At 37.1% G+C, this 18663-nt stretch overlaps 1 protein-coding gene across 1 annotated transcript; it reads left to right on the top strand.

Moving 5' to 3' along the window:
- The first annotated feature begins 27 nt into the window (after nucleotides 1-27).
- On the top strand, nucleotides 28-8534 carry LOC126810146 (testis-expressed protein 47). Its single transcript, XM_050535145.1, has 8 exons — nucleotides 28-183; nucleotides 1626-1698; nucleotides 2135-2238; nucleotides 2791-2893; nucleotides 4086-4246; nucleotides 5821-5884; nucleotides 6674-6775; nucleotides 8419-8534. The coding sequence occupies exons 1-8, from the start codon at nucleotides 85-87 to the stop codon at nucleotides 8460-8462; spliced, it is 750 nt and encodes a 249-aa protein (XP_050391102.1). The 5' UTR covers nucleotides 28-84; the 3' UTR covers nucleotides 8463-8534.
- The last annotated feature ends 10129 nt before the right edge of the window (nucleotides 8535-18663 follow it).

Genomic DNA, 18663 nt, shown 5'->3' with positions numbered 1-18663 from the left:
GTAGCTTTGATCAACCGGTCATTTCTCAACATAAATCACGTTGCTTATCGCGAGACGTGCAGTCTCCACAGCAACGTTGACAAGATGGCGTCAGAAGATGAAGGTCCAGAAGAATCTCTTGTTGATAATCACAGAACATCTTTACTAGATATAATTGAAGACAATAACAGGGCTGTAAACAAGGTTAATTCACAATATTTATTTTAATTTTACTACTTTAGTATTTTTTGACAAATAAAGCATCTGGTTTTAATATACTTTTCCTTTCTTATTTGACAAACTTCATATATGTAGCTTGTTCATTTGGCACAATTGACAATAGCCCAATAGGGCCTATTAGATCTTTGTACGATTTGAGAAATATCTTTCTCTAGGGTTTGGGTTAGGTTTATAAATTACATGTCAAACGTACGAATTAAAGCTGTAACAACGGTGGATTGTGGCTAAAACTATTCTGAAGGGTTATGGTTAGAATTGTGGGTATATAATATAACCGAAAGATATTTCTCAGACTCAATCAAATCGTACAAATATCTAGTATTGTGCCATTTGTTTGGCCTAGTTATTATTAGTTAAGTTTAATTTAAGTTCAATGATCAATCTATCTGCAGTTTTGTGATTATAAGAAGAGCCAATATTCAATAACGAGGTTACCTATTATACTTTGACGCTATTCACCATTTAAATCTTTTCTGGAACTCTGATATTTGTTTTTAACACGATGTTTTACCCATAAATTAGTTACCGGTATAAATAATACCGTTTGATATGATATAAATATGTAACGGGCATTGTCTGAGTAGAGCTAAGCGGATTGTTGTCAAATATAAAACCTTTATAATTAAAGCGATAATTTCATATTTTTAAGTTATATTTTTACAATGTATTAAAATAAATCCTTAAAATAGATGGTATTTATAAACAGTCCTACCCTGTTAAAGAATATTCCTATTAATCCTATAATTCACTATTGCCAGTTGAGAAATTGCCAAAAATATCATTTTCAACTTTAAATTCAAACGTTTGAGGATAGCTATTCCATGGGGGGGGGGGGGAATAGAAAAACAAGGGAGGTAATTGTGTTATTATTTCCGGGGTGAATGATTTTTAAGTGTGAGAATGATGCCTATGATCGTATAATAGTGAGTTGACAACCTATTGAGCAAAAGACATAGAAATAATTATGTTTTGACTTTCTTAGAAAATATGAAATTCTCGCTTTAAGTTCATCCAGTGATGAAAAAAATGCAAAATAATTTTAGTTTTCCTAATTGATTTTGGTTTAAATCGTATAAGTATTGGATAAATAAAAAGAAGAAAAAAGTGAGAATTATTTTCATTGACGTCATTTATGATGTCATTGATTAATTTGGTAAGACACGTAATCTCACTTGGACGAGATAGAAGGGAGATAACTATGTTGACATGCGCATTGCTTGTTTTGCTTAATATATCCGGTTCTGGTCTGAATTTTTTTAAACCAACAGTCTGTGACAGTTTCAATTACGCTCTAATAAGTCGGGTAAGCTGTCAAGCTACAAAAAGATCTTTTACTTTAATTTCAATGTTTATACTTTGACATAATGTACCGTTGTCTTATGTTACTGTATTTTTTTTAATTACAGAAAAGTTTGCTTCATCGGATGGTGATCATTTCAAAATTAAGAAACCCAGACGTTGACAGAAGTCTAGTTGGAAGTATGAAATCTTATTTATATTCTTTATAATTCACAAGATTTTGTGTGAGCATTGAATTTGTTCTCTTCTGTTATTGTGTTGTCTTATTATACTGAACTAAAGCTTCTATAGTTAGTTTATATATTGTGTTGACTTAGTCTATTACGAAGGGGGGGGGGGTAGGTAGCGATAGCCGAATGGTTAGCGCAAGATCGTTGAGTCAACTGGTGTGGTTTCGATTCCCCAGTTGTATGTGACAAGGAGTAGGGTCGCTGTTTTCCTCCCACTGCTAAAGACCCCTACGCGCAAGCGAATTATTGAAATAAAATTGAACCATATGTTAGTCCTTAAATGACCTAGTTCGTGTCGAGTGGATGTTATACCCCATTTCTCTCTTTATGATCTTTATATTATCTCAATTGAAAAATGTTGATATTGAATATTGGTTTATTTTTAGGTCAATATGAAGCCATGTTAAAAAACTTACAGAATGTTTATCAAAGTGAAGTGATCAGTGGATTAATGTTGATTTATATGAAACATGTTGTTCATGTTGTAGAGGTAGGGACACTGATTTCTGGCTTTCATCTCATCTATTCCATGGAGGGGGGGGGTTCGATAGCCGAATGGTTAGCATGTGCACGCTGTATCATAAGACCTGTCATTGAGTCAACTCAACTGGCGTGGTTTTGAATCCCCAGTTGTATGTGACAAGGAGTAGGGTCGTCTGTCCAACCTCGTGGGTTTTCTCCGGGTCCTCCGATTTCCTCAAACTGCTAAAGACCCCTACGCGCAAGCGAATTATTGAAATAAAATTAAAAACCATATGTTGGTCCCGAAATGACCTAGTTTGTGTCGAGTGGACGTTAAACCCCATTTCTCTCTCTCTCTCCAAAGATCCATCAGTATTCCATATTTAAATGTGAATTAATGTAAACATATCAAATATTTATCTTGTTTTATTCCAGAGTTGTATTGATATCTTGTTTTATTCCATAGTTGTATTGATATGCTGTTTTATTCCAGAGTTCTATTGATATGTTGTTTTATTCCAGAGTTCTATTGATATGTTGTTTTATTCCAGAGTTCTATTGATATGTTGTTTTATTCCAGAGTTCTATTGATATGTTGTTAGAGATTGTTAAAGATTTAAACCTCGGTGAAGAATCCGATGACAATTTTATTTCAGAATCCAAGATATTAGTCATTTCTCATAATATATCCTTTTATACAAACATTTATATCATAATACATGTATTTCCTTGTATACAAGCAGTTTTATCATGTTATATCTTTGTATACAAACAGTTATATCATGATATATCCTTGTATACAAACAGTTACATCATAATATTTCCTTGTATACAAGCAGTTTTATCATGATATATCCTTTCATACAAACAGTTACATCATAATATATCCTTGTATACAAACAGTTACATCATAATATATCCTTGTATACAAACAGTTACATCATAATATATCCTTGTATACAAACAGTTATATCATAATATATCCTTTTATACAAACAGTTATATCATAATATATCCTTTTATACAGTTATATCATAATATATCCTTGTATACAAACAGTTACATCATAATATATCCTTGTATACAAACAGTTACATCATAATATAACCTTTTATACAGTTATATCATGATATATCATGTATACAAACAGTTACATCATAATATATCCTTGTATACAAACAGTTACATCATAATATATCCTTGTATACAAACAGTTATATCATGATATGTCATGTATACAAACAGTTACATCATAATATATCCTTGTATACAAACAGTTACATCATAATATATCCTTGTATACAAACAGTTACATCATAATATATCCTTGTATACAAATAATAATAAATTACACTGACAATCTGATGTCAATTAAAGTTTTGAATTTCCAAATAAGTCTATTCAAAAACAACCCCTAATAGAATGATTGGATTTTCACTTTTTCCATGGACTTTGTGGTTGAAACCAGAGTTTTCACTTCAATTTTTGGCAACAAGTCATGTTTTGACAATTTTTACTATTATCTCATTTTCTTTTGACATAAATACAACTGTTTGTATTTTTTTTATGGGTTAAATTTGTTGAAATTTTAATTTTATGACATAGCCAGCGATGAAATCGATTATGGTCTGGATAAGTTAATTAATGTCTAATTGATAATTTAGATAACATTTCAGGCCTAAAGAAAGACCTGCAATAGGCAGATTTAGTTCTTGCATAATGTATGTTTATTGAGTAGATGAGTTCTCCAGTCTGTTAAGACTGGGAAATATATAATTTAAGTGAGAGTCCTGGTGGTCACAATGTTAATTTATTTCATTTGTTTACTAAAAATCCTTCAAAATTTTCAAATTACTGTTGACCTTGACCTGAAACACATAGCTGATCGATTATTTAACCAATGGAGTTTTCGAGCTTTAGAAATTCAAGTTCATCGTTTAGAGGCGTATGAACCGTCGGAAACAGTTGATAAACTGATTGTTGATCTGTCAACACAACTCGTGAAACTGGGAGCCTATATACGTAAACAACCCAAGGTAAGATTATATAAGCATATTTGGGGGGTTTGATGGCTGAATGGTTAGCACGTGCACGCTGTATTATAAGGTAGGGGTCACCGTGGCTAAGTGGGTAAGACGCTGGCTCGCTAGCCTGGAGGTCGAGTGTTCGATCCCTGCATTGGCCGAGAAAGTTCACCCACATTTTCCGGCGTGGTTCCCCCTTGTCAGTGATGCAGGACGGAGGGCCTGACATGGACAGCTGCATCAATGACAAGAGGGAACCACGCTGGAAAATCTGGATGAACATTCTTAGCCAATGCAAGGATCGATCACCCGACCTCCATGCTAGCGAGCCAGTGTCTTACCCGCTAAGCCACCGTGATCCCAAGAATATATAAACAGATTGCTCTTAGGAAACACCAGATATGTAGAAAATCTGACCAAATATGTTTCATTTGGTGTGGCCTAGAGTTTTCCAGCATGGTTTCCCCTTGTTTGTGGTGTAGGATAGAGAGCCTCATGAGTCATAAGGACAGCTTCTAGCCATTCGGATGGCATTAGAAACTAAGGTCCCATGTACACATTGGCATGCACGTAAAAGAACCCTTGAAGTTGGAATTCAATATAGTAGGCCGTAGCACAGTTGTTCTGGCAATAGTTCCCTCATAGCACACTGTATGGCGTATATATGTATGTCTTCATTTCACCAGTCGGTTCAGGACGTTAAACCAAATTTCATTTCATTTATAGATTCTGGCCAACTATTGTCTTTTCCAATCTGATTAAAACACAGATCCTATTTCGTTTCGTTTTTATAGTTCAAAATTTTGTTTTACTTGTCTTTACTACACTTGGATCTGGAAGAGTTGTTATCATTGACGTGTTCTGAATGGTGTGAGGAATTAGCCAATGAAAAGGTCTGTCACGGCGAGCTTTAGGCGTGTTTTGCATTGAACTCTGGGTAATCCACTAGTAACATCAATGCTGATTGGTTAATCAAATGTCTGACATCATAGGGTCATAAGTCGGTCTATTGACCCCTGACGTGACCTATCGCTATAACTTGTCAGATCTTCATGTAGTATAGGCCATCGAAAGTATAAAAAACGGAAACGAAATATAGATCTGTATTATAATCCGATTGTGTCTTTTCAGAACTATCATTCCAGTTGTTTTCACTGACACTCTTTATTTTATATTTTTTGTTTTACCAGACTCTTTATATAAGGCTCTGGGCCACACCAATTTTCGAAACGCTTAGGGCTTAGGTCTGGCCTTGGATCCATGCACATAATTTGATATGTACAGCTGTTGTTTATTGCTTGCAGTGTCTATGTAATTAGGTGAACTTGGATGTTAGTTTTGATGGACTGTATAAATAAAACCAATCCATGACAATCCTAGAATAAAACACACCAATACAATAGTACCATTGTCAACGGGGTTGTCTTATGGGCTTTGTGTAGTAGGATCCTACTGCACTTCCTCGTAAAAACTATCTTTCAACATAGGCTTAAACTTCCGTTGTTTCTCCTTGGAAAATGATTACCAATTGGAACATGTTAAATACACTGGATGTATATTTATATCACATTAAATGTGTATTTCAGATGTCCGTAAAAAAGGTTTTAGATGCACTGCATGAAAGAGTACCAGACTTGCTTCCTAATCAAGGTAAAGATATTGCATAATTTAGTTTGTTGAATATGATCTATGGTTAACTTAAAGATTGGTTCCCAGAAAAGTATTTATCGGGTGGTTATTTCCAATAAAAGTATGGTAATTTTGGTATATATGGAAAATAGATATCCAATCTTACTAGAAAAATACTGGATTCCCCGAAAAACACTCATGGAGCGTATACAGGACAAAAATGTAAGGGTTCCCCTAATTGACAGCCCGACGATTAGGAATTTCTGCATGCATGATGTCAAAGGTCAGACGCGAGCATTGAGCGCTTGATGTACAAGTTGGTAAACTTTATGAAGAGTTAGACGAACAACACTTTCTGAGATAAAAATGACGGAAAAAGACGTGGGTAGTGGATAATCCGCAAATTTAATTAGGATTCGATATTTGTAATAAATAGTAAGCGATTAAAGACAACATCGTCTTATGTATGCAATGAATTCTCCTCTGACTTCCAAGAGAGGTAAGTCACGTGACGTAAACATGACCTGGTTTGATCAAATTTTTATAGCAGGGCATTCCTTCGCAATTATAATGTTTGAGATGGATTTAGAGCAAAATTATGACAAATTAATTAGTTTGAATATGTTTTTAGTCCATATATACCATTAAATCACCCAGTTTGTATGCGGGAATGTATCTTTAAGTAATAAATGTGATCTATGTTTAACATGAGTAATAATGAGTGATCTATGGCAATCCCATTATTTTCAATACGCATTCCTAACCATAACAGTTTTGAATTATAAATCTAAATTTGTTATTTTTTTCCAGCCGTTGTACATTATTTGTTAGAAGAAGAGGATCCTCAAATGATTTTACCATCAGAATATTTAGACGTTTATCAAACACCATTTGATGTTCATTCAGATACAGGTAATACACGAGGGCCACGGTGGCTAAGTGGGTAAGACGCTGGCTAGGTAGTCGGGTGTTCGATCCCTGCATTGGCCGAGAAAGTTATCCATATTTTCCTTGTCAGTGATGCAGGACAGAGGGCCTGACAAGGATAACTGTCTAGTCGTTCAGATTGGACAAAAAACCAAGGTCCCGCGTACAAATTGGCGTGCACGTAAAAGATCCCTTGACAGTTGGAATTTGATATAAGAGTAGACCATAGTGCCACTGTCCGGGCAAAATTTCCCTCATAGCACACTGTATGGCGTATGCCCGTCTTCATTAGCCCAGTTCGGGGCAGAACAGTAGGACGTTAAACCCCATTCATTAAAGTAATACACGATTATATGTAGAGGGAGAGAAATGGGGTTTAACATCCACTCGACATAAACTAGGTCATTTCCAACCTGGCATATGGTTCAATTTTATTTCATTAATTTGCTTGTGCATAGGGGTCTTTAGCATTGGGAGGAAACCCGGAGGACCTGGAGAAAACCCACGAGGCCTTGTCACATACAACGGGGTAATCAAAGCCATGCCAGTTGACTCAATGACAGACCTTACAATACAACACGCACACGCTAACCATTCGGCCATCAAACTGCCCCTTTATATTTGATCATAAGGGTTGTCATTGAGTTCAACGGCGTTATTTCCATTCCGCACTTGTAATGACAAGGTGAAGGGTTGCTTACTCACTGTCGTGAGTTTTCTCCTGGTTCTCTGGTTTCCTCGGACTGCTAAAAAAATTCGTATGCACAAGCAAATTAATGAAATAAAATTGTTCCCATGTTAGTCTCAAAATGACCTATTTTGTCAAGTGGACGTTAAACGTTGTTAAACGTCATTTCTCTTCGTAGCACGACTATTTATTCATTTAAAAGTTGGGGTGTTTGGTGATCTAGTTAACAAGTGCACCTTAGATCATAAGGTCTGTCTTTGAGTCAAGTGGCGTGGTTTTGATTCCCCGCTTGTATGTGACAAGGAGTAGGGTCGCCTGACCAGCCTTGTGGGTTTTCTTCACAACCTATGGTTTCCTCCCACTGCTAAAGACCCCTACGTACAAGCGAATTATTGAAATAGAATTGAACCATTAGTCCCGAAATTACCTAGTTTGTATTGAGTGGACATTGGTCCCAGGATCAATCCCAGCGTTAAGAAATGTGTTCCTCAGGATTTTTCAGGGTGATTTCCCCCATGTCAGTTAATGATGCATGAGAATACATGGTGTGACTAAGGCCCAGGCCCTAGCAAGGAACAGAGTTAAGTTGTTCAGATATGATGAAAGAATGCTTTCGGATGGCTGAAGGGTTAGCGCGTGCGCGTTGTATCATAAGGTCTGTCGTTGAGTCAACTGGCGTGGTTTTTGATTCTCCGGTTAAACGTGACAAGGAATAGGGTCGCCTGTCGAACCTCGTGGGTTTTCTCCGGGTCCTCCGGTTTCCTCCCACTGCTAAAGACCCCTATGCACAAGAGAATTAACGAAATAAAAATTGAACCATATGTTAGTCCCGAAATGACTTAGTTTGTGTCGAGTGGACGTTAAACTCTCCCTCCCTCTCCCTCTCTTTATTGATCTATCATATATTTTAATAAAGATTATAATTATTTTATTTTTTCAGATTTGGTATGGCCATTACCTACTCGTCTATTTCCTTACAACTAATAACACTGGAGAATCATATCCTCCACATTTGAACAAATAACTTTTATCAATAAAAAACCTGCCACAAACCGATCTAAGTCTTTATTTTATATGGCTATTAAGGGTTAAAATGGTTAGTAATCAGACAAGTCATTTGGTAGGTGTTCTAACACTAAGGTATTAAAACCCAGAAAGATAAAAGACATAATCTTACATCACTGTTGATCGGGTTTGTGTATTTAAAAGTGTTGGGTATTAGTATTATAAATAGTCACGCTTTTACACGAGAAGTGACATCTTTTACAGCTAGCTACACAACTGCTAATTAATGACGACTGAATGATTTCTAACCACTTTCTATACATATTAGATTGATGGCTTGAATGATTTAATGTAGATATATTCATTAAAGTTCTTGGCATCAGTTCCACACAAGTAATTTTGCATTAACCATTTAGAAATTATACTTTGAAAGCATGGAGATATTTTAATTTATAATAAAATTATACTTTGAAAACATGGAACTATTTTAAGTTAAAAGCATGGAGATATTTTCATAATTTCCGGTAAAAGCATGGAGATATTTTCTTTACCGTTATTTACTTTTAAAAACGTGGATTTTCATAATTTATTGTAAAAGCATGGTGATACTTTCATAATTTACGGTAAACGCATGGTGATATTTTCATAATTTACCGTAAAAGCATGGAAATGTTTTCATTATTTACTTTAAAAGCATGGAGATATTTTAACTATTTACGGTAAAAGTATGGAGATATTTTAATTATTTACTGTAAAAGCATGTAGATATTTTAATAGTTTACGGTAAAAGCATGGAGATATTTTAATAATTTACGGTAAAAGCATATTTTAATTATTTGCTGTAAAATTTGTAAAAACCAACAGTATATTTATTTTGTTACATTATAATCATCCTATCTATAAATAAAATTTTACAAAAAACATCGTTTTTATTTACCTGCAATCTTATCTGAATATTATTGAACCCACCTGTGATCAGAGAGGGTTTAAAATAAAGTAGTGTCTCCATACACACCCATTCCTGGAATATCACCAGTGCCCCCCCCCCCCCACACACACACACACACTGTTGGCTTGACCAGTCCTACTAATCCCCGACCTGAGCGGTTTTTGGTAAAGAGCACCCAAAATAAGGCAGGCGTATAACCCTTTAAAAGTATTAATCACTATAATGACTTAATCAACCCGACTATTATCAACCACAATCGAGATTAGTAAAAGTTGAATATGATTCTCCCTATCTTGGGGCCCGATTGGTCAGATTCCCGGTCGGAAATTTGCCAACTTCCGTAGGACATGCCGGCATATATGGGCGAAATGGCATCCATGAAACAATTTAGAAACTGAAACAAAACACAAAAATTAAATTTAACCGACTAGAGCTCATCTATTGATATTGATAAATATGTGTGAACCGCGTAAAAACTCTTTTATGATAAATTATATGTTTGAATAATTATACTTTTAAGAGTATTAGAAACACTCGAGTGTTGGGTGCCAGTGAGTAAGGCGTTGGCGCGGCCAGTGACGTAGGTAAGTCGTTGGCTACCAGTGAATAAGACGCTGGCTCGCTACACTGCAAGTCCAGTGTTGGCTGAGAAAATAATTCGGTTTTTTCCGGTGTCGTTTCCTCTAGTCAATGATACAAGGAGCCGCGACTTGTCGTGCGCATGGGAAGAAAAACCTCAATACATGAAATTCTGTATATTAGTAGGCCGTAGCGCCGTTGTCCGGACAAAGTTTTCTCTATAGGACACAACCAGACGTGTGTGTGTGTGGGGGGGGGGGGGCTCTAGGACCTCCGGATTCCTCCCACTGCTAAAGACCCCCACGAGCAAGCGAATTATTGAAATAAAAATTAAATCATATATTAGTCTCACACACAACCAGACGAATGTCCGTCTTCATTAGCTCGAATGGAGCAGAAATGTAGCACGTTAAATATCATTTTGTCGGTTTTTGTAGGTGATGATGTATACCCATACTCAACTTTAGACTGCCTGTCTACAATTAGCTTCGCTTGAGAACAACAGACACTAAGCTAGCTGACTGACATTTTAAGTCCTAAATGACAACTTTAGTCAACCAGCGGCTGCCAGGCAGGATACGCCCACATTTTCGAGAGATGGATAGAAAGTGATTTTTCCTACAATCAAGGGCCATAATTCAGGAAATTACAATTCGATATGCGCAAATATCGAAAGGAACTGAGATCTTTAATTGTGTTATAAACTTACATTTCAAGTTTCAACAAAATCGGATAAAAATTGTGACCCCTAGAAGGTCCACAACCTTGATATACCATATTTTTACGCTATTTGAAAACGAACGGCAGCCATTTTGTCTGTCAATTTTGCGCCGATTTTCACGAAATTCGAACTCAGTCGTCCGGATAAAAATTGTGACCTGTATAAGGTCCACAAGCTAAAAACGCGATTTTTCGTACAATCAGGGGCCATAATTCAGGAATTATTAAGTTACGGTCCGATATGCGTGAATATCGAAAGGTACCGAGATCTTTGGGTTATAAACTTATATTTCAAGTTTCAACAAAATCGGATAAAAATTGTGACCTCTATAGGGTCCACAACCTTGATATACCATATTTTTACGCTATTTGAGAACGAACGGCAGCCATTTTGTCTGTCAATTTTGGGCTGATTTTCACGAAATTCGAACTCAGCCGTCCTTAGGGTGTAACGGTGATATAATAATACCGTTTTTTAAATCGGATAACAATTATGACCTCTATAGGGTCCACAAGCTAAAAACGCGATTTTTCGTACAATCAGAGGCCATAATTCAGGAAGTTACGGTCCGATATGCGCGAATATCGAAAGGAACCGAGATCTTTGGGTTATAAACTTACATTTCAAGTTTCAACAAAATCGGATAAAAATTGTGACCTCTATAGGGCCCACAAGCTAAAAACATGATTTTTCGTACAAACAGGGGCCATAATCCATAAAGTTTCTATCCGATACATGCCAATATCGAAATTCATTCACGAAATTCGAACTCAGTCGTCCTTAGGGTGTAACGGTGATATAATAATACGTTTTGTTAAATCGGATAAAAATTATGACCTCTATAGGGTCCACAAGCTAAAAACGCGATTTTTCGTACAATCAGAGGCCATAATTCAGGAAGTTACTGTCCGATATGCGCGAATATCGAAAGGAACCAAGATCTTTGGGTTATAAACTTACATTTCAAGTTTCAACAAAATCGGATAAAAATTGTGACCTCTATAGGGTCCACAACCTTGATATACCATATTCTTACGCTATTTGAGAACGAACGGCGGCCATTTTATCTGTCAATTTTGGGCCTTAGGGTGTAACGGTGATATAATAATACGTTTTTTTTTAAATCGGATAAAAATTATGACCTCTATAGGGCCCACAAGCTAAAAACGCGATTTTTCGTACAATCAGAGGCCATAATTCAGGAAGTTACGGTCCGATATGCGCGAATATCGAAAGGAACCGAGATCTTTGGGTTATAAACTTATATTTCAAGTTTCAACAAAATCGGATAAAAATTGTGACCTCTATAGGGTCCACAACCTTGATAAGTTACGGTCCGATATGCGTGAATATCGAAAGGTACCGAGATCTTTGGGTTATAAACTTACATTTCAAGTTTCAACAAAATCGGATAAAAATTGTGACCTCTATAGGGTCCACAAGCTAAAAACGTGATTTTTCGTACAAACAGGGGCCATAATCCATGAAGTTTCGATCCGATACATGCCAATATCGAAAGCAGCCGTGATCTTTTGGAGATAAACCTATATTTCAAGTTTCGTCAAAGTCGGATAAAAATTGTGACCTGTAGGGTGTCCACAAACAAATTGTGGACGGACGGACGGACGGACGGACGGACAGGGGCGACGGCATAATACGTCCACATGAAAATGTGGGCGTATAAAAACACTAAGTATACTTCGAGGATTTTGTTGAGTGTTTATTCTGCTTCCATTTAATAAAATTGAAAACGTTTATCTAGTCTTTGTGTGTATGACAGATGTACGTGAAACAGAGTTGAAACTCATTACAATACGGGGGTTCGCGGTGGCTAAGTGGGTAAGATGCTGGCTCGCTACCCTGGAGGTCGGGTGTTTGATCCCTGCATTGGCCGACAAAGTTCATCCAGATTTTCCGGCGTGGTTCCCCATTGTCATTGATGCAGGACGGAGGGCCTGACAATGACAGATGTCTAGTCGTTCTGATGGGACGAAAAACCGAGGTCCCATGTACACATTGGCGTGCAGGTAAAAGGTCCCTTGACAGTTGGAATTCGATATAAGAGTAGGCCATAGTGCCGCTGTCCGGGCAAAATTTCCTTCATAGCACACTGTATGGCGTATGCCTGTCTTCATTAGCCCAGTTCGGAGCAGAACAGTAGGACATTAAGCCCCATTTCATTTCATTTCTACTACAATACAGTATGCTCATTTTGTGATATGGCGGTCATTTAAGACACATACAGAGAGAGAAATGGGCTTTAACGTCCACTCGACACAAACTAGGTCATTTTGGGACTAACATCCGGTGCAATTTGATATCAATAATTCACTTACGCGTAGGGGTCTTTAGCAGTGTTAGGAAATCGGCGAACCCGGACAAAACCCACGAGGTTACACAGGCCACCCTACTCCTTGCCACGTATAACCGGGGAATCGAAACCACGCCAGTTGACTAAATGACAGGCTTTATGATACAACGCACACACGCTAACCATTCGACCAGAGATATATTCTCGGAGCATGCAGTAGATGCATGGATCTCTGTGTGCGGAATGACACACTGATCAGCAGTGAATATTCGTTGGGCCGCTACAATCACTGATAAGGATGACATTGATGCGAATTAATAAGCCATAAATATTAACTTGTTTCCTCCAATAAATTCAATTCTAAAACATTTTTGTTATGTATTAGAACCAGCGGCTGCCAGGCAGGATACGCCCACATTTTGCAAGAGATGGATAGAGAACAAGCTAAAAACAAACGCGATTTTTCGTACAATCAGGGGCAATAATTCAGGAAGTTACGATCCGATATGCGCAAATATCGAAAGGAACTGAGATCTTGGGTTATAAACATTCATTTCAAGTTTCATCAAAATCGGTTCAAAATTGTGACCCTTAGAATGTCCACAAGCTAAAAACGTGATTTTTCGTATAACCAGGGGCCAGAATCCATGCAGTTTCGATCAAATACATGCCAATATCGAAAGCAACCGGGATCTTTTGGACATAAACCTATATTTCAAGTTTCATCAAAACAATTGTGGGCGGACGAATAGGGGACGTTTGACGTATTTGTAGGTGAGAATTATTTCCTATTTAGTGTAAATGGGTATTAAAATGAGTAAAAGGCAGCATTCTGCCAGAAACCAGTGACGTCTTATGTAAACAATGCACACGTCATTGAGCTAATGATTGACGCCGCGTGTTGAAGGCAGCCATCTTTTACAGAGATATTAGAAGACTGGTAATCATCTGTGAAAGAGATTGAGAGAATAAATGTATACCGTATCTGAAAGAATAGAAACCGTATATCCTTAATATATAACTGTAACAATAGAAACCGTATACCCTTCATATATAACAGTAAGAATAAAAGGAAGATGATTATAGATTTGTATTATAGGGATAATTACTGTTTTGTGTTGTACGACAATTACTTATATTACAGGGAGGTAATAACAGGTGTTAATTAATGACGATACGATACTGATAATTATAGATGTACACAGTTCAAAGCAACCATCCCACATACAGAGAGAGAGGGGGGGGGGAGAGTGAGGGAGAGTTAGAGATGGGGTTTAACGTCCACTCGACACAAACTAGGTTATTTCTGGAATAACACATGGTTCAATTTTATTTCAATAATTAGGCTAGCTTGCGCGTATGGGTCTTTAGCAGTGGGAGGAAACTGGAGGACCCGGAGAACACCCACGAGGTTGGACAGACGACCCTACTCCTTGTCACGTACAACCGGGGAATTGAAACCACACCAATTGACTAACCATCCCCCCCCCCCCCCCGTTCATTCATACAACGTAGTCCGTGAGAAACGAAATGAAATAGGGTTTAACGTCGACTGAATTAATGAAAATAGGCGAACATCATTCAATGTGCAATGGGGGAAATTTTGCCCGGACAGCAGCATTATGGCTTACTCTTATATCGAATTCCAACTGTCAATGAAAATGTGTGCACGTGACCTAGGGTTTTCTTCATACATGAGCGACTATTCGAGATCCCGTGTCAGCCCCCCCCCCCCCTTGCATCGCTGACGAGAAGGAACCAGGCCGGAACGCACCGATGGGCTGTACATGTAAGCCTACACGTTGGCACGTAAAAGAACACTTGGCAGTTGAAGAGTGACCAGAAAGACGCTTGCCATGCCCGTCTTCGTTGGACTTGTTGCAGCGAAGTGGAAAGTTAAACACTATTTCACTTGATTCCATGTTCCCGACGACTTTCAATCTTTGCCAGAATGAGCAGGCACCATATCGATAGCCTTAATCCTCTTCAGTGGTAGGGGTCAGTCACGGTGGCTATAGTGGGTAAGGCGCTGGCTCGCTAGCCTGGAGGTTGAGTGTTCGATCCCTGCATTGGCCGAAAAAGTTCATCCAGATTTTCCGACGTGGTTCCCCCCGCAGCACAGGCGTCGCCTGTCCAACCTCATGGATTATCTCCGGGTCCTCCGGTTTCCCATTCCTACGCGCAAGCGAATTATTGAAATAAAATTGAATCATATGTTAGTCCCGAAATGGCCTAGTTTGTGTCGATTGGATGTTTTAATTCCATCTCTCTCTCTCTCTCTCCCTCTCTCTCAACCATGAGATAGCCGAGCTTTCATGGAATTGGACGGTTGACAAGAGTCCTCTAGGGCAGCCAAGGAACATACAATGTTGGTCTGGTCGTTTGGAAGGGAGGAAAGAAGAACCCCATCTTGTTCATATTGATGGACATATGTAAAAGAACCTTTGAAGTAACAGTAGACGTGCACCCGATTAGATTTTATTACATATTTCGAGAAGGTATTTGTTGAGTAATAAAACCTTCTAGTAGTTTATCGAGGGCTGACCGTCCTTACCGCACGGTACAAATATTATCACCACTAGAAGCAACAAATTCCAGAACAAGCCAGAACTCATATATACCAAAATGACCGCTTTATACAAATGAGTATTTAGGGGAATACTAACCCGAAACCTAACCCCAACCCTTTTAAGAGAAGTAAAAACTAAATTAGACCCAAGTTCAGTCTTTTAAAAAGGGTTAGGGTTAGGGTTCGGGTTAGTTATTCCCAAAATTCTCATTTATATAAAGCGGCCATTTTGGACTCCGGAAGCACCTGAACCTCGATAAACTACTAGAAGGTTTTATTTGTACCGTGCGGTAAGGACGGCCAGCCCCCGATAAACTAATAGAAGGTTTTATTACTCAACAAATACCTTCTCGAAGTATGTAATAAAATCTAATCGGGTGCGACTGTAGAGCAGGTGTCTGAGAAAAGTTACCTCAAACATTAGCTAATACACTGAATGACGGATGTCCGTCATCATTAGCCGAATTGCAGCAAAACAGTAGGACTTTTGATAATTTAACTGGTGCACCGCTTTAATTTGATGTATGACGTCATAAATAGCAATTACAGAAGTCCGATATATTAATAACAGCGTGGATGACGTAATGAAAACTCTGCTAACCCTTGAAATATATAATTAGATTTATTTTCATGCTGCTAACTGTCTGCTAACGATGTCAAGTCAGATGGCGAATCATTAGTACAGGTGCGTGGTGCCTAATGACATTGGTTCCTTATTTGTACTGCTTTAAGCTTGTGGCAGGAGCTTCTTGTTTAACGCCTGTCTCCACTGTTGTGATATCGCCAAAATGTTTTAACGTCTGCCTCAAACAAAAGTGGACAACCTATAAAAGTTTTATATAAGGATTTATTTTGGGCAATTCTATCATTCTTCAACGATTCATCCACGTTAAAATATACTCAAATGGATTCTTTAAAATCAACGATAAATCATCTTGTAGATTTGATTTACTCTGATTACAGACATTATTTAAATGTAGGTAATTAAATGTATGGAAATAGGAAATTCTATTTGTGATTTAGTTACCTGTATAGTTACCCGTAAAATAAACAAAGATAGTTACAATAAATAAAGATAGTTCCATGTATAAAAATGAACTATTTTTAAATCGATGAATATATTTTGTTATTACAAATTAATTGTAACTTGTACAAATTAACGTTCAAGTGTGTAATATTGTCCAGTTAGGAACAGTAAATATAGTTACTTTAACATCAGTGAATATAGTTACTCAGTGAATATAGTTACTCAGTGAATATAATTACCCAGTGGATATAGTTACTCAGTGAATATGGTAACTCAGTGAAAATAATTACTCAGTGAATATAGTTACTCAGTGAATATACTTACTCAGTGAATATGGTTACTCAGTGAATATGGAAACTCAGTGAATATAGTTACTCAGCGAATATAGTTACTTTTAAAATCAGGTAATAAAGTTACTTTTAAAATCAGTGAATATAGTAACTTTTAAAACCAATGAATATAGTTATTTTTGAATCTGTGAATATAGTGACGGTTACTTTTAAAATCAGTGAATATAGTTTTTTTACTAACTAATTGTAACCCGGACCAAAACATCATTCAACTGCAATGGGCTGCGGTTCTTCTTCAAACACATATGAACCCCAGTTTAAAGAAAAGGAGAAGTACAGTACCAAAGAATTTTTATCCAATCTAATTCAGACCCAGACTTCTCTTTTATTATCGGAAAGCATTTCAGAACATAACACCGGATTAACTGAACTGTCTTCTAATGATATGGTGACGCCATTAGTGGATTTTACTTCCGATTCTGATGGCCGAGATGAAAACCAACCCTCAACTAGTAAGACAAGCTGTCGTGTTTCTTCGTCTACATCTCCACCAAGGGATGATCGTTGCTTCTGGCCACGAGATGAAAACGATAAAAGGTGCCAGGCTTTGACAATCATCTCAAACATCCAAAATAAACAGACGTGTGATAAAAATGTTAAAGGAGTTATATACTAACTCAATATTTTCCATAGAATTCGAAATCAAAAACACAAATTACAATTCAATATTGGTCCATTTTAATCAATATTGATGTTTTTATCTAACTATGAAAATATGGGATCCTAATGTCCAATATTTAAGACGTAATGGACATTTTATAATCAGTACACGAGTCGTGTATTTCTATGGTTTCGGGTGCCATTTGTAATGAACAAAGAAAAACATGTCAATTCAGAAGTAATTAGTAATGGCTGATTCACAAAGTATTTCACCGAACAAAATTGATCCTAATGTCCAATATTTAAGACGTAATGGACATTTTATAATCAGTCGTGTATTTCTATGGTTTCGGGTGCCATTTGTAATTAACAAATAAAAACATATCAATTCAGAAGTAATTAGTAATGGCTGATTAGTAATTATAAAAATTTAAACAATGATTATAAATCACTGAATATTCATGCATATCACATTGATATTAATATTTGTTTTTGGAACCATTTTTGTCTACTTTATGACCCAAAGAGTAGAGCCATGCCATTTATTTTGACTAATAAATATTTTCTAATAAAAAGCGAATGATCTCGTCAAATCTGGGGAAATAGAGAGAGAGAAATGGGGTTTAACGTCCACTCGACACAGACTAGGTCATTTCGGGACTATAATATGGTTTAATTTTATTTCAATAATTCGCTTGCGCAAAGGGGTCTTTCGCAGTGGAGGGAAACCCTACTCCTGGTCACGTGCAACCGGGAATTCGAAACCACGCCAGTTGACTCAATGACAGCCTTATGAGACAGCGCGCACGTGCTACCCCCCCCCCCCCCTAACAGCGACTAAAGACAACACAAGTTTAAAATGGATTCCGCCTCAATCACGTCACATGACAAACAGGGATTCTTAATATAGATTCTTGGGTGTAGCTTTCCTCCAATTAAAATGTTTTGAGAGGAATTTGAAGCAAACTGTTAATAGTTTGAATTTCTTTTAAGCCCACATATCATAATATCACAGTTTGTACGCGGGAAGGTATCTTTAAAATTGCACTCTTCTGTAAATTAGTTTGAATATGT

This window comes from Patella vulgata, chromosome 2 (genome assembly GCF_932274485.2).
Source record: "Patella vulgata chromosome 2, xgPatVulg1.2, whole genome shotgun sequence".
NCBI lineage: Eukaryota > Metazoa > Mollusca > Gastropoda > Patellidae > Patella > Patella vulgata.
The sequence above is the reverse complement of the archived record's forward strand: the minus strand, read 5'-3'. Positions and strand labels throughout refer to the sequence as shown.

Bases quoted from the DNA above. Each gene is read 5' to 3' on its own strand.
- LOC126810146 (XM_050535145.1), top strand. From the start codon at position 85: ATGGCGTCAGAAGATGAAGGTCCAGAAGAATCTCTTGTTGATAATCAC. The intron at 184-1,625 runs GTTAATTCACAA...TTTTAATTACAG, and splicing joins ATAACAGGGCTGTAAACAAG to AAAAGTTTGCTTCATCGGAT. The intron at 5,885-6,673 runs GTAAAGATATTG...ATTTTTTTCCAG, and splicing joins AGACTTGCTTCCTAATCAAG to CCGTTGTACATTATTTGTTA.